This window comes from Cydia pomonella, chromosome 10, assembly GCF_033807575.1.
Source record: "Cydia pomonella isolate Wapato2018A chromosome 10, ilCydPomo1, whole genome shotgun sequence".
Lineage (NCBI taxonomy): Eukaryota > Metazoa > Arthropoda > Insecta > Lepidoptera > Tortricidae > Cydia > Cydia pomonella.
Window position 1 is genome coordinate 12,243,460 of NC_084712.1, and position 21,538 is coordinate 12,264,997.

Sequence of the window (21,538 nt, forward strand, 5' to 3'; positions counted from 1 at the left end):
AGTGGTAAACAAGTATACGGCCCGCCTGATGGTAAGCAATCTCCGTAGCCTATGTACGCCTGCAACTCCAGAGGAGCTACATGCGCGTTTCCGACCTAACACTCCACACCGTCGTTGAGCTCGGGCAACCTTACTCACCGACAGGAACACATATTATTAGTAGAGTCTAGTGTATTTGGCTGCGGTTTCCTGTTAGGTGGAGGTACTTCCCCAGTTGGGCTCTGCTCTCGATCTGGAATGACATCCGCAGTGCTGTACTCTACCACACAAAGCGAGATGACATTCTCAGTGTCCATACCTCTCTTTTGGATGTAGTTTAAGGACATACCCGGGTCAAACAATAAAGCTGTGTTCAGATTATTTTCAACATCAGACCCGCTTACCTACTTCTGCTGATGAATGTATAGGTTTGAGCCTTCTAAGGATTACCATAGTTCATATGATATGTGTACTGAGTGCTCTTGAAGAGGTTATTGTTTCTCAGGAAGGTAGATAAGCTTTACTTTGGGCAATCCTTAACATTTCGAAAAGACAACAAAAGTGAGCGGTGATAACGTCAATCATGCACTGATAAAGGATACATACTGAAATTCTTGCGAATAAGAAGTTAGTAGGTCTCTTGTACTCGACGGTCTGGGAGTTCAAATATTTAATAAAAACTTAGTACCTAATTGATGGAATAAGTGTCCGAGGTTAGTAAATGCTTTTAATTTAGACGTCTTAGCTACCTCTAATATTGTATTCATTATTATTACAATAATATTTACATGTGTAGTTCTATGAAATAAGACTATTTTACTGGATTATAGAGCGTCAAATAAAATTAAAGTAGAGGATGGACTACACTACTACGAACCCTATACATCGTTCATGGTGGTATAGTTTTATTTCATGAGTAACAATACAATACGATATTATAATACAATATTATATTTATTTCTAGTTAGATTGCTGGAATGATGATGGTTGGATTGTCAGTATCTGTCACGTTTATCTTACCCCAGTATTAACTAATATTTTTTATTAACCATGTTTATGATTGAAATAAGTTTAAGGCAAAAAAAAAAAACATTTTTGGTACTAGCTTTTATCGCTGACTGTACTTTTCTTCCCGCAGGCAACTAATACTCATCGAGACAATTCTAAAAAACCCAAACAATTAGATTGCGTTGTTTCATCACAGAGCTCCTATGGCCACCTCGTGTCTCCATCATCATATAAGCTCCATGGTACCATAATTGTCACCCGACTTATATATGAAAATGTTCAGCTCAATCGGAAATCGATAAGTGGGTCAAATTTAGCTCCCAAGATTTGACTCACATATTACATACATACTAACAGGGAAAGTTAAATAAAGGCTTGTAAAAAGACTGAACGCTTAGTTAAAGAAATAAAAGTAAATAAAAACTTGAAGTGCTTAAAAAAATAAACGTAAATTGTTTTAGTTCAAGTACCTATTTCATATAATTAAATATAATACAATGTACACAATGTATAAATGTAACTTTCCGGTTGTCCTAATACCTACCAGATATTAGTAAAAAAAAAAAAATACAACATATCCGATAATTAATGAAACAGACAGTAATGTCAAACCTGCTTACTGTATTACTACTTATTGTATTTTTTTTTCTCCTCTGAAGACTAGTACCTAAATAGATTTTAAGTATGGCTCATGATTTCATTTTCTTTATGCTGTTAGTATGTATGTTAACATTATGTACTTAATAATGAACCTCCAGGTCTATGATTCTTAAGTATGTTAAGTACTCTACATTGTACTTCAAATTCATTTGTATATGTGACTGTTTGTGTTCTAAATAAATTAAAAAATATATATATATTTATAAAGACGAAGTATATAATGAAACTAACTACACAAATAAACATATATTACTTAGCTAATGATGAATACGTGGATTTGGTTGGTAAGTAAGCACCATATTAATGCTTACGATTATCCAGGACACATATTTGGACAGGACGCGGTATTTTCTTATAATATAAATTCGAGTATCAGTGGCAAAATAAAGACTAATGAATACTAAATAATAGTGACGTAGGTAACTAGGATTTAGTTTAGATTTTGTTTAAATAACTGCATATATCAAATACCTCTGTTGCTGCAGTGAGCAATATGCAAGTATTATATGTCACTGCTATTACAGATAAATAATGCTTTGTTATACTTATTCAGACACAGCTTATGAGCTTATGACTTACATAATTCCGAATACCCCTTAAGTTTACATACACCATAATTTCCGTGTGCTCTCAAACAACGATACCAAGATATTTCTTCAATATGAACGTTTCGACCAATCTTTGTCGCGACCGACGCATCTGACCCCAGAGCTATTCTTAAATAAAATGCTTGGAAGTAATTTTTCACTTGCCTTATGCTCGTAAATCTCTAGTACCAACCGGCTGAATCTGAGCTGCCGTGGTTGCCGATGGTACCTATATGATTTAGATGTATTTATTTCATAATAGTTGCAATATTAATTATTATTCTCTAATATATACTAATTTATATTATAATCGTAGAGTAGTAGTATTGATTATATAAAAATGACAAAATATACACAACATAAAAACTATCTTTAGTAATAACTACTTTTATAAATTATGTACAAAGGAAACTTTTCTCCAATCAAAAAAAAATACTTTTGTCACTGATAGATCAGTAGGTATCAGTTCAGTATCATATTGGAATGAGATCAAATAATTAAGACTCGAATTGGCCTGTATGTGCAGGACGTTCTAATTGCTCCATTGTAAAACATATGAACGTACCTATAGACAAACAAACAATACATAGAACTTGGTAAGGGTGATGTTCCGCTCCCATACAAGTTTTGCCCAGGTATATTGTTAGGCTTCAAACATGAAATTAAAGTCCTGATAGTTATTAAAAATTCACGGACACTTAACAGAACTTTATGACAGAGGAATTTCTCTACGATTTTTAGGTTATGATGATGATAATTTTGACTTAATGGGTATGATCGGTATGATCGTACGGGCCATAAATAGTGTAAACATATCGATGACATTGGGCTTCTATGCAAATTAAAGGCTGATGTCAAGGAACAAATATCGAATGAGTTGGTATTAGGTCAATACATTTTTTAAATATAAAAAGATATTTAATATGACTTCCATAGATTAATAAGATATTACATGCGAACCGGAATAGAGTATAACATCTCTAGTATAGCATCAAATGTGAAAACTAATCACTTAAGTAAACATTGTAACAAGTTCTAAACGAAAAAAAGAAAGTTTAAAAAACAAATATTTGTCTAAAAGGCAGGTCGTAATAAACTTTACTTATTAAAAAAATAGGATTCATTAGTTGTAGTTTTATCATATAGGTAATTTATAAAAAAGATAGATTTTTATTTTAGATATAGTTTATATTTCATTTTAATGTATTTATAAGTCTGTGTTATAGTTTAATTACTTTACAACCTATTTTTGTATTATTTACGAGTATATACTAAATACGTGATAACAAATATGGAAAAAAATCATCAGTACATTATTTAAATCCATAGCGACTCTATTCGTTCCATATTCGTTCGCTATTAACTTTTGAGGTAGGTCATTTGGGCATGTTACATTTAAATTCATTGGAATAAAAAGTTTTTACTGTATCGCAGGTCTTTTTGCAACTTTGATACTTAGTGCTTAAAACAGTATGGTGTTAGTGGTATAAATGTTCTTCTTTGAAGAACATTATACATAAGTGAGCGTTATTAGCATCAACAGGAACATCGTAGGAATGCATTTTGCTGCCATATGTTTTACTTTTTTCTTTGGCTCTAAACATGCTCTAGAGCTCCATTTATAACAAATGTTATTGATTCTATGTAAGTAATGGCGTGGTTTGATGTGTTGATTTGGTTTAGTTAATATTTAACTTATTTTCGGTACTAAGAAGTGTCCGTTGGAATCTAATGTACGTATGTATGAGCTTGTAAGAAATATGATTAAATTTATCATATATATATGCTTATAGAATCGTAGGCCAAATTTGGCATGATCCTTTTCAATACTTATTTAACCTTTATTACTTAAAAGGAAAACGTATCGTACTAATGGCGGACTTGATATCATGAGGCAATTCTCAGTCTACCTTATCATAAAATTATAAAATAAATATTTTTCACGAACAAAAATCAAGCAGCAACTAAAGTAGGGTATATAATACAAAACAATTAAAACCTGAAAATTTTTGGATTCTTCTTTTTTAAGCTTTTTAGTTTTAATAAAGTAGAACAAACAACAGCACCTACCAGTTGGAAGGTCAGATGGCAATTGCTTTCATAAAAATTAGTGCTTACGCCAAGATATGGGATAAGTTGCCAAGCGGACCCCAGGCACCCATGAGCCATGGCAGAAATGCCAGGACAACGCGAGGAAGATGATGATAAGTACGTGTGTCCTTGTAACAAACATCTTGGCTGCGATCCGCTTGTGAGGTGCCGTGGCTCAAGGGCGGCGAATGCGATCAAATTTTGTTACATAGCACCCACGTATTCACATCCACATTACACATTACCCGCCTAGTCATAGTTTGGCAATTTTCGTTGCGCTATAATATTTATTTAATCACTTTCGCTAACCGATATCTGACACTGCTCGGTGCCCGCACAAACAAACTGTGTATTTGAGAAAAAAATCGTGACCGAATAGCGTAAATGAGGAAATAAAAGTACGAGTAATAGTGCTCGCAGGGCTATGACGACAAGACGTTAGGCTGTAAAACAAGGAACCGAGTCTGCACACCGTTTTATCTTTCAGTGCGCGTCCTATAGTCAACACCTGTACACCTTTAACACCTGTGATAAAACTTGAGTGCTTGATTCTTGTACTCTGCAACTGTATGTCTATATCGTAGTACATTGTGATGAGTTTAGTTTTATTGTGTTTCTAGGTAAAACTTCAACATGTTGACGGGTTGGAGGCTTGCTCTATCGAAATGTACGTATATTTAAACAATAGATTATTTTTAAAATGTTACTGTTAAGTCTTTATTCTAAAATTTGTCACGGACAAACACTCCGAAACTTAAATTATGATTGTAAGGTAAGTAAACAGTTTAAGTATCTGAAAATGTTTGACAAAAAATACAAGATTTTATGTAATAGTTGGCCTGGCATTCGAGAAAAAGCAATTTTAATGCAATTTCAATCAATTACAACTAGGTATATTGTACAATAGCCCAAATACGGCTAATATCTGCCGTAGTTTTAGCATAACTTGTATAAGTGTGTAATCACTTGATGGTTCATCTAATCCGACCGCTACTGAATCAAATCATTAGGTTGCTTGGCAACCGACATTGTTTTTATGCAGTGAAGTACTTACCACTGGGTATGTGATAGTACTGATAGTTGCTAGATGACTTAAAAAAAGAAAACAAACCATCGAGATGATTTAGGGGCTTGTATTGTATTTTCCCAAAATTAATTCTGTAAGCAAATACCCAAACTACTATTGGTGTGCCTATAATTATTGTAGAATGCCCAAACTTTCTCCGGGATATCTTCCAATATACTGACTTAATGACAATATAGCATATCCTTAAAAAAAAAAACAAGTTTTTAGAATCCTTGCAGCCTTCTTGCAGTAATTAGGCCAGATTGTTTTTAATAAATGTGGACAACCTTATACCAGGTCTAGCTATGAATTTAGCAAAGATTGCTCTATGAGTATAGGCGATAATAAACATACTTTAATACATAAATATATACTTACATACATATACAACATAGGAAATATTCGTGATAAACATACAAATAAAGGTATTTACCGGGATTCGATCCAGGACCTTCGACTTCGTAGGCAGGGCCACTCACTATCGACTTGGCTAGGGGGCCGTTAGAATGAACATCATACCTGTGTTATTCACATATTTAAATTAAAAGATTTTCCTTTTGTGGACAATAGATAACAGTATTATTATACAATATTGACTTGGTGTAACATATGGGACGATAAAACTCTTTGGAAACATAACTACGATGTTTTGGTTAGGTGATTATGTATACTTTCTAAAATGCGTTATAACGCGTATAGTAGATGTATTTCTGTTGGGAATCCTAAATAAAGAAAAATAAAATAAATAAATAGTATAAAACACAATGTTGTGTAGCAATTATATTTGTAACTTCATTTATGCATAACAACTGTTCATCATTTATCATGCTTGCAGCTTGGTCGATGCACTGCATTGGTAAATTAGTTCCAAGCCGCGTTTAACCTCGTGAAAGTCACCGATGACATTAACTTTAATATAGAAAATTAAAAAAAAAACATAGTTTTGGTTCTCTTAGACTTAGCAGTGCATTTAACACAGTTGATTTTGACATTTGTTTAATTTTTTTAAAACTTTTAAATGTTTCACCCGCTTCATTGTCCTGGCTTCGCAGCTACCTCTTTGGGAGGCGTCAGAAGGTTCGAGTTCATGATAATCTTTTTGATTGGTGTACTTTCTTCTGCCATCCCTCAGGGGGGTATTCTGTTCCCATTGCTGCTTTGTTACCATCTTTACGCAGATGATCTGTAAATTTATTCAGCTGCCAGCCTTGATGATTTCGATTCCCTTGTAAGCCAAATCAACCCCGACTTATAATCCGGCTTCATCTTTCGGCTTAAAAATCAACGCCATGAAGTTGCAATCGATCGTTTTTGGAAGTCTGAGCAGGTGACACCTAGAATTTTCTTTGATAGTATACCAATTTCTTTCTCACCCACTGACAGAAATCTAGGAGTCACCATGGATCAGACACTTTCTTTGGACTACTTCTGGACAGAACTTCTGGACAAGTTAGAGCGTTTACGGAATGTCTTTATAAGATTTATTTTCGGCCTACGGAAGTACGATCATGTGTCATACTTACGTCAAAAACTCAATAGGCTTCCAACTCGCCGCCGTAGATATCTTTTATCACTCTTTCTCTTCTCTTTAATGTTCTTTTCACACTTTCTTCTCCTCTATACCTGTCTCAAAAAAATCAATTTCTGGCTGCAGGCAGTGGCCACCGTCTGCGCAAATTTATCACCCTCTCACAAATCTCGTGGATGCGATTCTTCGCAGTGCGTTCAGTGAAGCTGGGGAATAAGCTGCCTGTTTTGTTAAGACAGGCGTAATCGGTTGCGTTGCTTAACGGGAGATCAAAGAAGCTATAGTCTACTGATTAATTTACTAATATTTATATTGTATAGTTGCTTTATATTTTTCTACTTCTATCCAATTTTTATTGTATATCCTTTGTTTTTCTGGTTCTTTGTTGTACATTTTACTGCATTTGGCACCCTCTTTTCACTCTCTCCTCTCATCTACTCAATGGTTAATTGAAACAAATCCCTCAAAGGTATAAGTTCGCCTTTGTACTTCTTACTAATTGTATGTTACTTTTAGTATGTATTTTTGTACAGTTTGATACTACTGTTGAGTTTACTACTACTTAACTGGACAAAAACTTTTATAGTGTCGATTATACGAACCACATCATACACGATTCAATATTTATGACTGTCACCATGAGATTTTAGTTTAAATAACAACGTACTTGTTTCACAACTCACAATTTGTGCACGTTTTTGTAGTATTGTATAGAAATATTTTTCTGGTGCAGCCTCTGTGCTTATCAGTAATGATTTTATCACACAAGTTAATAGAAAAGGAGTGACCCTTTTATTCGATAAGAGTTCAGTCAGAAAATTAGCCTTTATACATCAACTTTACAGGTGTTGGCTCCATAGGAGAGACGTGAAACCTAAATGTTGTATTAATTCTATTTGATATGTCCGTATACCATCTACCATCGGTGATACATTGTTATTATTGATTTCAGTATTTCTCATACCTCAGCGGTATGTGTTCGCAATCATGGCCCTGTTGGCGATCGCCAACGCTTACACGATGCGGGTGTGTCTCAACATGGCCATCACTCAGATGGTGAGGAAGACGACGGCGGTCGAGGGCGACCCGCATTACGACCCTAATGCATGCCCGTCAGACTCTATTACGGAGACCATCGTATCAGGGAACACGACTGCGGACACTTTCTTTCAAAGCGAGGTAAGTTATCTTTAGAGATTTTTCAGAAATCTTATCTATTCACAGAGTATCAAATGAATACACAGTGTGTAATCCTACGAAAACCATCTCTTAGAACTGATTTATGGGGAAATTGAGGAAATCGTTTGATTTTTACTAGCTTCTGAGTGTGTTTTGTTGTATTAAATTACCGAATTAAATATCTCATAGTTTATAATTTGTAACAGTCATAATACATTTGCATATACTTGCAAAGTGTGCGGAAGTTTATGATTCGTAATCAAGATAACATTTATCAATTAGGTATACATATAATTATAGTCAGATCATCTTCGGTCGTAACAAACATCTATATGCTACATTCTGTTGTTATGAAAATATTTTAGACATCGTATGTAATCGTATTTTTAGTCAAATTGAATGTGGTATTATCTGGTACTGAACAGATCAATAATATCGTACAGATCAAGTGTAAATAGGTACCTACCCTACAGCTAAGTACGCTACCATTTAAGCACAATAACATGGTGTTTTATTTAAAGTAAGTAGCATTATATCGTATTTAGTTCCGGCCCATATTCTAGTCAAGTCATCGTCACGTTTCTATGAAAATTACAAAGTAATACTGTAAAACGAGACACGTTTACAAACTAAACTATTATTGTTTACTTTATCTTTTACGACCTAATTCATGTTTAGCACTATCAATATAGTAGGTACGTGGCAATGGGAAAAACTATCTACAGTAAATTGTTATTTCCAGTATGACTCTGAAATTGCGGTAAAGTTAAGATACGTACTCGTAGGTATTCTTTAATTTTTTCCGGGTTGATACCTAACCACATAGGTGATGATGATGAGCCTGAACGACAACGTAATGAACATGTGTCACATGTGGTATATTGTAGACCTACCTAAGTACCTATCTTTAGGTAGAATAATTTCGTATTGATATTATATCTCTATTTAAACTAATTAGCTGTCTACCTACCTAAACTAGTTTCTTTCCAAATACTGCGACATAGTCATAATCTTCTTCATCTTGTCTTCGAATTGCTAGGAGTACATGGATATATTAATAACGAGAAAATTGACAATTGTCGATAACAAATATGACGTTCCCAAAAGGTACCACATTGATGAACGTCACATTAATGATTTTATCTTAAATATCTCATTTCCAAAATTGTACTGAAAAAATATGTATTACGCCTGTTGCACATATCAGGTCAAATGTAGTAACAGGTATTTTGCCGCATGCAAAAAATAAATAAATAGGATGAATTGAGTAAACCTCAAGTAGAAAATACATATACAGGATGATTCAGGAGACGTGAGCAGGATCAAGCCTGCATATTCAGTAAATTATTAGCAACTGTTTCGTACCAGTATTTGTGAGTTCTACGTTAATTTAATTTTTACTGTTCAAAAAGAGTTTTATTTTATTTACGATATTTATGGTCACCCTCTTTGTTTTATCCATAATAAGTGACAAATTGAATGCCATCGGAGTGTGGTTACTTTTATAAAATCGTATCTCACTCAAGTGTGACATTTTATTTTCTTCATAATCAAAGTGCTGTCATAACGGTTAAAGAGGTTTTATCTTTGTTAATTAAGTGTTATAGGGTGTCCATGATTGTAGATAATCAAATTTGTCCCTAACAAAAAGTTAAATAACAGATAAAAAAAAAGTGATTGTTTTACTTAAACATGATGGTGAACGATTCATTAACATTTACTGATTGTGTAGGCTTAGTCCTGCTCACGTCTCATGAATCACCCTGTATTGTTAATACCTCTCCTTTTGTAAAAGTAATTTCATTTGATTTTATTTTATTGGTGCGTTTCAATCAATTTTTTTATTGAAAATTCTATTATCATAACGATTTGTCGATTTTGGCTACTAGTAAAAATCGTATTTTTGTTGAATTTAAAAACATCACATGAAGAGGAGTCAAATACAATATCAAAATAAAATGCTTGACGATGTTGCTTTCTACGACTCAAATATTATGACGACAATCAAAAATATTTACGCACGCTGGGTTTGAGTACCTGTCTAAATAATCGTATCTTCCTAGATAAGCATAGAAAACATCTTCAAATCATTACACCGCAAAATTTTTATCAATAAATATACAGTTGCTGTGTGGCATTTCATCCAATGATGTTACATAACTATAGATAGGTTATACATAAGTATAACATAAAATATGTATGAATATAAGGAGCACAAAAAAAACTTCCATATTATTTCATTAACTACGAAAAATTCTGTTTTTATTGATTAGTATTCGCATAATACCATTCATCTTTGTTATACTCTTTGTTAAACGTAAGCTTGTCTCTCTCTTTTCGTATGCGGAAGCTCATTACCACGCTCATTTCTCGCTTGCTTAATCGTGACTAAAGGCAGCTTGTCCAATTTGTACAAGGTAAGCGCTTAAATTTTGGTACGCCTAGAACCTATCTAGACTTATCATTCATATTATCAATATTTTTCCTCAAAAATCTATGCCGCAACTACAACAAAAAGTAGTAGCGCGTTAAAAATTGACTTGTCAAAGAGTAAATATTAAATAACACTTAACAAACACAGTAATAAAATGAGACACCTTTGTAACATTATAAGTGCCTCACATAGGAATTATTCATAAGCCTCTCTTATCTTTAACTACCGGTGGGTTATTTTGATACGTAAATTGATAATATTAAGAGCCCTTAATCCTTGGAGCGTTCTCCGATTTCACGAAATAACGCTCGATAGATGGCGTTCCAAAAACGTAACATTATGAGGTGTATTTTGACTGCCTTTTAGAAATCCCATGTTTCCCCATATTTTTTTCAAGTGCGCATATTTTATCAAATCTTGACAGTTGGTCGATAGCATCGCCATTTACCTTGAGGGAGCCATATATATGCCTGTAGTTCCCATATCAAGATATAAGGGCTCTTTTCTGTACAATTCAGTGAGAAGCCGTGCCGTCCGGCCACGTTGAAGGATAGGCCCGGAAGCCCGGGACTGCCGCGGACCAGGCCCAGACACTAAAGCGCCGCAAATATACGTAATAGGCTTGGAGGATTTAACAACTGGAGACGCCTTGTCTGTAAATTTCTATACAAAACAGCCTGCCGATTTTTGCGGGGGAGGGGAACGTCAAATGTATGGCTATTTGTACGTAACGTACAAATAGCCATGTCAGAAGAACGTCAATCCATACAATACATATATTATGACCCAATGGTCATATGTATTGTATGGATTGACGTTCTTCAGCCAATGCTGAGGTTTTCGACAGAGTGGTAAGCTCTTAAAGGCGACTCCAGTTATTCATCCTCCAAGGTTTTAGGTATAACATCATTTTTCACCAATCTCTGACATTTAAGAAGAAGAATAAGAATAAGAATCATTTATTGCCACATACAAGTACATAGGAGAATAAGGTTACATAATAGTTAAAAAAAAATACATTAATAATTTATACAGGTCAACCGGTATTGTATTTATTGTATTGGGCAAAGGGTTCCAGTCTCAGCGTGTGCCGGGCTGACATGCCCGGCGCTGGTTTTCAGACCGGTCCCAGACTAAGGACGGTCGGACATTATACATCGAAATATATAATACTACTTTTGTGCTGATGAAAGAAAGAGAAAAGATCGAAAGAAAAAAAACATGGTAAATTTTACATCAATAGACTTAACTCTGATTAAACTTTCACGGTTTTTACACATTATTAATTAACGTTTCTATGAGCTATCAATAAACTTAGTCACTCTTAGCACTTGTACCTTGTACTTCTTAGTGTATTGCATTACAAAGATGGGTAACTATTAACTATAATTAATATAAAAAAAGTAAGAGATTAGGATTGCTCGCGATTATGCTTGTGTGTCTCTGTAAGTGTGTGTGAGTATGTGAGTGGGTTGTGAACGCTTACGAGAGTCAGCTTTAAGAGAAAATTTGAATTTACAGAACATTTTATTCGAATGGAGCGAAGCCACCCAAGGCCTGCTTCTCAGTGCCTTCTACTACGGCTACGTCATCACGCACATTCCTGGGGGTATGCTGGCGGAGCGGTACGGAGGCAAATGGGTTCTTGGCTTGGGTCTCCTCTCTACTGCAGTTTGTACTTTCGTCACCCCTGTTGTGACTAAAATGGGAGGGGCACCGGCACTGTTCGCTTTGAGAGTTATTGAAGGCTTTGGTGAAGTAAGTACCTTATAAAATTGTTATAGGTCGGGGGAAACGTTTTTCGTTTTTTATACCGGATTTCTCCTGTAACACAATCAAATAATCAAAACATAGATTGTACAGGAGTCGAGGACGAACGGCAAAACTTATATTTACGTTCAAAAATTAGGTACTTATGAAGTCTTTTTTTTATATAAACTAAATATTATTTACGGTACAGTGACGTCTGAAAATATCGATACGAATAATGTGCCAAAAATAGTATACACCACCTTAATATATGGGTAATAAAGTCGTGTATACATATTTTTGGCACTTTCTTGTATCGATAAGTCACACTTTAAACGTAACAAAATTCGCAAATCATTGCGTCTTAGTTCAACTTTAAAGTGTTGGTATTAAAAATCAGAACCCCTAGTGTACATTAATTCGATAGCGTGACGTGACGTAGGTACGCGTTTGCGTTAAGTCTCATTTGTATGGGATTTAGAAGCAGCGCGCCAAGCGGGACGTTTTGGAAACTCAAAATCCCATACAAAATAAGAGTTAACGCAAACGCGTACGTCACGTTTCGCTATCGAATAAATGTACACTAGGGGTACAGAACACAAAGTTTTTAAAGGTTGTCTGGAAGAGATAGCTTTTTAGCTATAAGATCACCTGTTGTTTACTTTACCTCTGTTTGAATTGCTGTATTCATTGTACCTATTGTTTTCTGTATCGAGGTGAGCAATAAAGAGTATTTGTATTGTATTGTATTTTATTTATATTTATTTTATTTTATTTACAAGTCGCTCAACTAATGTGAGTCAGATTGAGTTAGTTTATTGCTCCTGTTCCAGGTCACATCCGGTATATAAATTCAAGACATTTTTTTAGTCTATTTACATTCTGATATAATGTAACCAATTATGTGTTATTCTTGTTGACATTGCGTTAAGTCTGCTGTCTGCTTGTTTGCCACCGACGTGGCATAAAAAAAGTCCATTAGAATACTTACATCTTTTTTTTTTCACGGCTTGTGTCGCATTTTTTCTTTTTTAAGAAATAAATTTTCTAAATATATCAAAATTTCATTTTGGTGGGCAGCAAAACGATAAAAAATAGCGGCAATTTGTTTTTATGATACCTCCTCAATAGTTTCACTACCTGCTAGATTATCTTCTTTGCCTGCATAAAATAGAATAAGAAATTCCTATGACCTTCTCAAAAACTCCTACTATCTCTTATGTACTTCACGAGACCAAAAGCCAATTATAATGACAATGAGTATAATTATGCTGTTTTTTTAGGGTCCAACCATGCCTGCACTGATGTCTATGGTATCCCGCTGGGCTCCAAAGACTGAACGTGCGAGGATAGGTTCCATCGTGTTTGGAGGTGCTCAGATTGGAAACATTGCGGGAACGTTCTTCTCGGGATTGGTTTTAAGCGACGGGGTCTGGGACAACGTTTTTTATTTGTTCGGAGGATTTGGGCTGGTTTGGTTTGCTCTTTGGGTAAGTGATGTTATAGATATACTTGCTATATAGATAAAAGATGTCATATAAAATTTCAAAAATGTACTTGTAAGAATAATAAGTTAAAATGGATGTCCGAGTAGATAAAAGCAAACCCTGCTGCTATGTAAATAATAAATTAAAACAGAGTTAATAGTAAATATTACATTAAATTCTCAATACTGCTTGATAACACTAAGATAGCTGTATAAATTAGGCATAACTTGTCATCAAGTTATTTATTTACCTTGATTCAGAATGATTTGAAACTGCTAAATCAATCACTAGAATAATTAACAAATATAATTGAAAATAAAACCTTTTTATTATAGTTAATAAACCAATTTATTAACTTTATCATCAACAACTAATAAATACAATCACAAATACTTTATAATTCACCAATATATTATTTAATAATTAATTCATCAAATTAATCAAGTAAGTACAAAAACATTAACATAATGATCAACATAGTATTTACTTAACTTTCAATATTCCTGTGGCGACGATTAACTCAGTGCTGCAGCGCAACGAAGAATCACAATGAGAATCAATCAAAATGAAATGGGTCGGGCCCTTTTATATCCACTGCTAACCAGCCACTCACAACTGGTTAATCATGCCATTTGTCGTTCGAGAAGTGACGTCACAAACGTATCTTCTCATTTATCGAATAATGCAGAATAAAATGATCACAACATCTTTTCAATAAACTCCGTTATACATAATTACTAATAAGTAATATTAATACATAATATAATCACTTTAAAATAGTTAACAAATCTTATTAGTAGGTTAACTACTGTCTCAAAGTTATCACTATCCATGTTTCTCTAATCAACCGTGGTTTCGTATCGTACCCACATAAATCACAAATTGTGTAAACTTCGCGTGATATTGAGTTAAGTGTTTAAATAATGAATATTTATCAACATTGGAAGTCAGAGAAACAGGTCAGTTTCATACATAATACAATTTATAAATAATAATCTAACATACTCATAATAATCTCAAACTTAAACCTAGATCACCTAGATTTATATTTTCACGACCATGAGCCGTCAGCTATCAGATGATAATGTTTTTTGGTATCAGATTGATACTATCGGAGACACCACCAAATAATAATAATAATAATAATCGCTTACCATCAGGTGATCCGTCTGCTCGTTTGCCTCCTCTACCATAAAAAAAAAGACACGTGAATTGCTTTGGGATATGGAGCTTATGGAGCACTATATAAATAAATAATTACTGGACATTCTTACACAAATTGACTGAGCGCCACAGTAAGCTCAAAAAGGCTTGTATTGTGGGTACTCAGACAACGATATATATATATATATATATATATATATATATATATATATATATATATATATATATATTCTTTATTTATTCTTTATTGTATTATGTATTATTGTATATATTATATAATAAAACACCCAAAACTCAGGAACAAATATTCGTACTCATCACTCCAATAAATGCCATTACTGGGAGACGACCTCGAACCCTGCCTATGAACCATCAGCTTCATAGGCAGGGTGACCACCCAATAGGCCAGACCGGTTGACAAAATTGTTAACATCTTCGCAAATATTCTTATTTTATTAATAAATGTAACCGTGATAATGTTGATTTCAGACTGTTCTCTGCTACAGCACGCCTAACACTCACCCGTACATATCGGACAAAGAAAAGAAGTACTTGAACGAGAATGTAGCGTCGCTGATCAGTACTGCAGAACATGAGTTGGACCCAGTACCTTGGAAGGCGCTGTTGCGCTCCGTGCCATTGTGGGCTTTAATTATTGCGGGAGTAAGTTCAACTTAGAACAACTATTTTTTTTTTTTTTTTATTCCGAAAAGGTAGGCATTTGACCACAATCTCACCTGATGGAAAGTGCCGATGTAGTCTAGGATGGAACATGCTTACCTAAAAGATGTCTATTCACTCTCGATTTAAAAAGGTCCAAGTTATAGTGGACTGGGAATAGATTTGCAGGAAGTGAATTCCACTCCTTAGCCGTACGCATGATAAAGCTGGATGCGTAGCGTTTAGTGCGAATCAGTGGTAAAGTAACGACGTAAGGGTAATTTTTTGCTATGAATCTAAGTGCCATCAGTTATAATCATATAGTCTACATAACTTGAATTAAAAAGGTAGACATCGCTCAGGTGATCTTCCAGTTGACTGAAAATAATGAAAACTTAATACGTAGTTATATTATCTGGTTTTAAATTAGTTTTTAATATGTTGTGTTCTATATTGTACATCGAAAGTCGATAAATGACAAGTCTCTATGACAATAACGCCACACGAATTCAACACAATAATTCAAAAAATATTAACGTCAGAGCATTTCTGAGAAGTAACCCTACGTGGGATTTCAGGATTTGTCCAATGGCTAAGGACACACTGTATAATTTATTTAATTGTGAAAATTATACTTAATCGTATTCTTGGTAATCATGAATTATTAAATGCCCATGATACAATTTATAATGGAATTATAATTTAATGCCACGACGCGCAGATTTGTCAAATCTAACCTTTCATAACATGATATTACGAGTCAAGGCACGCGTCTTCGTTAATGACACGATCTAACAACTAATTGTAAGTTATGTATTACCGGCGGATTTAGGGTACGTATTTTTGCCAACTCTAATTTTCAATGAACTGCATCTTTCATAACGGGGTTTGTTTATCAACCCAGGAGTAGTATACTTCTACCACCAGTTTGACACTGACATATTCGCTAGCGTGTGCGTAAGCGAGATGAATAATCACACGCATAGGCGTGAGGTATATTTATTCTTCTTCTTCTTCCTCGCATTTTCCCGGTATGAAAGCGACTGCCATCTGAGCTTCCAACCCAGAGGGTAAACTAGGCCTTGTTGGGATTAGTCCGGTTTCCTCACGTTTTCGTTCACCGAAAAGCGACTGGTAAATATCAAATGATATTTCGTACATAAGTTCCGAAAAACTCATTGGTACGAGCCGGGGTTTGAACCCGCGACCTCCGGATTGCAAGTCGCGCTCTTACCGCTAGCCCACCAGCGCTTATCAATGTGTGGTATATTTATTAACGTACTTTAATAACTCACAGATCGGACACGATTGGGGTTACTTCACAATGGTCACCGATCTCCCCAAGTACATGACGGACGTTCTGAAGTTCAACATTAAGGCGGCTGGGGTGTTGTCTTCTGTGCCCTACATCGCTATGTGGATAGCCGCCTTTTTCTTCGGTCTGCTGTGTGACTTCTGTGTCAAACGAGGATATCACAGTATTCTTAATGCAAGAAAAATCTATACTACAATAGGTATGAAGTATTTTCGTTTAAAATAAATTTACTTTACCTACCTGTTTTTTTACTTGAACAACTTTTACAATAAACATTGAGTGCAAGTTCGTATATTATCATGCTGCAATAAGATTTACAAATGGCTAGTTAATAGTGTCGTCGATGTGTACTGACTGAACTTGTTTAATTTTGGTAATAGGTACATTTTTAACACAGTAAAGTTTAATGGCGATGATCAAGCATTTAAACGGAATGTAAAACGCTTTGAAACTTATATTAAATATCGTTTTCCTACAGCTGCGACGGGCCCCGGTATTTGCATCATCATGGCTTCGTACTCCGGCTGCGACACTACGCTGGCCGTGTTCTGGTTCGTGGCAGCCATGACACTCATGGGCGCGTATTACAGCGGTATGAAGATCAACGCTTTGGACATCACGCCGAACTACGCTGGCACCACCACCGCCATGGTTAACGGCATAGCAGCTATATCTGCTATTATAACGCCGTATCTCATTGGCCTTTTGACACCACAGGTAATTTGTTAAATACTGATAAGTTCTTATTAATTCGTTACCAGCTTCTTCCCTTTTGGGCTAATTTACAATAATAGTTTATTTTTAATTAAATAGTTTCCGTAAAGACTGGTGTGGGTTGCATAAATACATTAATTTGCAATTATATTCATGTGCAGTTACTATTGTTACAAATAAAATAAAAGTTCAAGATGTGTGTTAACTCGAGTATAAAAATCTATTTTTCACCACACCAACTGGTGAAGGTTCAGAAAAGTAATAAGAAAGTTGCATTTTATCTACATATGGGGAAAGTAATCAGATGGAAAGTTTGAGTGGTTTCTTTATGTTAGCTGGTGGAATTGACTTTTAAATGATGATTTTGAATGATAAATTTTATATTACGTTCATTTGGATTCAATTTGTTTTGATTTTTTTAGTATTTCTTATTTAGTAATTTCCTCGTGTTGGTGTGTAGTGTAGTGGTAAAAAATTGTGTTTTACTCGGAGGCAAAGTTTGTTTAACCCTTTGCCCCCTTTTAAAACAAATAACTATTATCCTCGACATATATGTGGACGTACGCTTAGAGCCTCAATCGATATATTTAATGTCTCAGAAAATAATCTAGTTATTTTTTTTTGTCTGTTACAGTCGACCCTAGCGCAATGGCGGATAGCGTTTTGGGTATGTCTCGCGGTGTTAGTGATCACCAACATCATCTACCTCATCTGGGCGCAAGGAGAACCCCAATGGTGGGACGACGTCAAAAAGTACGGCTACCCTCCTAACTGGAAACATGGACCTCTGCCCACCAAGAAGAAAGATAGTGAAGCGCCAACTAGTGAAAGTAAAGAAAAGCAGAAAGATTGACTAAAATGACAATTAGTGTTATTATAAATTGGTTTTAAGTTATAATTTATTTTAAAGAGAGGAATAAACACGTTAATAATGATTTCCGGCCTTTATTTTACCTACTTCAATTTATGTTGACTTAAGTTATATTTACTAACCAAATTTCATACATCGTAGATGTGTAAAATCGCATCAAAATCGTGCTCCGATTGAGACATCTGACTGTATTATCAAAAATCAAGAGTTGACAACCAGTTAGTAGAGTCGTCCAGCGCCATCTACAATACCCGGGTACGTAGCTAACGTGCTATTCGTTAAAGCTCCGTAGCGAACGACACGCAACTGTTACCTAATGCCCGATTCGAAGAATGGAATACGGTAACAATAAGTTCTGGTTTAGATCAGTTCTCATTTAGATATCGTTTGTATGTCATATAATTGACAGAAGCAGCTCGATTCGGGCAACCAATTTCACTTTGACGTTAGAAATATCGTAGATAGATCTTATTGGGATCACAGCGGAATCGAAATAAACGTCAATTTTGGCATGTCGTTTAGTTATCGATCTTTTAAAGATCTTTCCAAGATATAAAACGTGTCTTAATAATTCTTCGAATCAGGCCGTCACTGTCGCACTAGTAGGGAAGAGTAATAGAGAGCTTCTTGTACTTCGGTAAACAAATATCGTTCGATCCATCAAACAACTTATCAAGAGATAGATCGAAGAATCAAGAAAACTTGGAATTTGTTTTGGGGTATGAAAGAAGTTCTAAAAAGCTGTCTTCCACTTAATCTGAAAAATAAGGTAATAGACTCTTGCTTACTCCCAACTATGACATACGGAAGTCAAACCTGGAAATATGTATACCGTAGAAGCTAATAATTTTTAAGGAAAAAAAACCGACTTCAATGAGGGAGACCGGTGAAAGAACGATTATTGTTGATTTTGGATTTCATACAATGAAATTAAAAAGATAGCGTCCTACGCCTAATTATGTAGAAAAGGAGGTTACATGTTTTTTTTTGTCACTGCACCCACCTTGACACATTTCAGATTTGCCCTATGGTTGACTGGTAAGATACCCGCAATAGGGTATTCAACTGTATGTTTAAGATAAATTATTTCACACCATGCATGAAATAAAGCACCAGATAATTATTATAAAAACTAAATAGGATAAAAATGTGCATTGAAAACCTAACTGCTTGACAAAAATGCAAAGAGAACAAATTGCCAAACGTGAACTATGCATCATTGAAGAGTTCCGTTCTGTTCATCATCAGCAGTTCCACTTCATCAAATGTCACTTCTACAAATGTAAATACTTGATTTGTTGATGAAAATACTAAAATCAATATACATATGCCTTTAACATTTGAGGAGTTCCCTCGATTCCTCATGGACCCCATCGTCAGAACTCGAACTTGTCAAAAATTTGTCTTGAAGATCTAATTTGCTTAACAAACACAGCGAAGAGGACAAATCGCCAAACGTGTACTATGCGTCGTTGAAGAGTTCCATTCTGATCATCATCAGCAGTTCCACTTCATCAAATGTCACATTTTTAAATGTAAATGCTTGATTTGTTAAAGAAAATACAAAAATCACTATATGTATTTTTTGTTTTATTTTATTTTATTCGGAAAACCAACAGTATGCTTTTCACATTTGAAGTGTTTCCTCGATTCCTCATAAATCCCATCATCAGAACTGAGTTTTGACAAAAACGGGACCAATCTGTATATATATAAAATCAAACAAAAAAATAATTTTCGAAATTGGTTCAGAAATGACGAAGTACAGGAGTGACAAACATTAAAAAAAAATACAACCGAATTGATAACTTCCTCCTTTTGAAATCTTGAAGTCGGTTAACAACAAAATCAGTACTTGCCAAAGAGCCATAGAACGTAATATTCTGAATATTAAACTAAAGGATAAGATAAAACATAGCGATATTAAAATAATAGATGCATTAGAATACTTGTTTAAAATACAAATGGAAATGGGCCGGCCATGTAGGTAGGATGCATTCCAAAAGATGGACAAAGGTGGCCACGCTGTGGAAAGCGCCAGACGGAAAGAGAAGACACGGCAAATCCAACGCCCGGTGGTCCGATGAATTCCGGGAAATAGATTTTAAAGAGTGGAGGAGGCCTTTACCCCTGAGGGGTCCTGACTAAACTATACACCGTGTTTTTTTTCATTTGCTTTAATTTCGAGGGTGCATTCCTGAGCTTAAATTAAGTAACTTTCTCAAAGACACCGATATTCTAACTAACTCCATTTCGGAGATAATCAATCATTAATTTTTATCTTATAAGGCCCTTACGAGCGTGTACACTTGCCTTAGGGCCTGTTTACTTATTGATTAGTGTTTAGTGCGAGTTCATACATTTGCTACTAAACGTAAGTACTATCTCGGACAATCGACGTTCGAAATGACATTGATATGTCATAGGTTTCAATTGTTTGGTTGAGTTAAATGTAATGCCCGTGTTACAACAACGCTATATGCAACATTTAGTTACTTTTTATAAAAAAAAAATAGTAAAAAAAAAACATTTTTTTTTTTTTGAAAATTAACTATGCCATTTAGTTTCTTTAAACGTACTTACCGATACCCCGAAGTTAACGAAATTCAATAAAAACACGGTGTATAACTATAATCATAAGAGCATAGAATAAAAAAAAAAGATTTATGTAATTTTTTGTTTTCATCATATGTTATGGAATTAATAGGCTTTTTATATATTATTATATTTATTATAATAGAGAGAGATGACTACGCTACGCTACGGAGCCAAAACCATTAATATGACGCATTACACATCTAATACAATCACTGAATCTTTCTATCTATTTTTTCATCTTTCATTTTAAGTCAGGCTCCTCTCTTCTTTTGCTTTGCCTTATCCCACATTAGGTGGGGTCGGCTCTCCTTGTCCTTCGGCGCCAAGACGATCTGTCCTGAGTTGTCGGGTTGGGTAGTTGGGCTTTTTCCAATAGTTTGGCCATACTCGTCCACCATGTCAGATGGGGCCGTCCTCCTCGTTTTTTGCCTTCTGGCAGAGCCAACGC

General features: G+C 34.8%; 1 protein-coding gene across 4 annotated transcripts; it reads left to right on the top strand.

The window, feature by feature from the left end:
• The first annotated feature begins 611 nt into the window (after nt 1–611).
• Nucleotides 612–18,556, top strand: LOC133522115 (putative inorganic phosphate cotransporter). Of its 4 annotated transcripts, none has more exons than XM_061857330.1 (9): nt 612–692; nt 4,946–4,992; nt 7,872–8,098; nt 12,054–12,290; nt 13,565–13,771; nt 15,422–15,595; nt 16,890–17,106; nt 17,386–17,624; nt 18,256–18,556. In XM_061857330.1, the coding sequence occupies exons 2-9, from the start codon at nt 4,959–4,961 to the stop codon at nt 18,472–18,474; spliced, it is 1,554 nt and encodes a 517-aa protein (XP_061713314.1). In that variant the 5' UTR covers nt 612–692; nt 4,946–4,958; the 3' UTR covers nt 18,475–18,556. The 4 variants fall into 4 exon arrangements, with proteins under 4 accessions (XP_061713314.1, XP_061713313.1, XP_061713315.1 ...); XM_061857329.1 differs by lacking the exon at nt 612–692 and adding an exon at nt 3,847–3,967; XM_061857331.1 differs by lacking the exon at nt 612–692 and adding an exon at nt 3,861–3,878.
• Nucleotides 18,557–21,538: the final 2,982 nt, after the last annotated feature.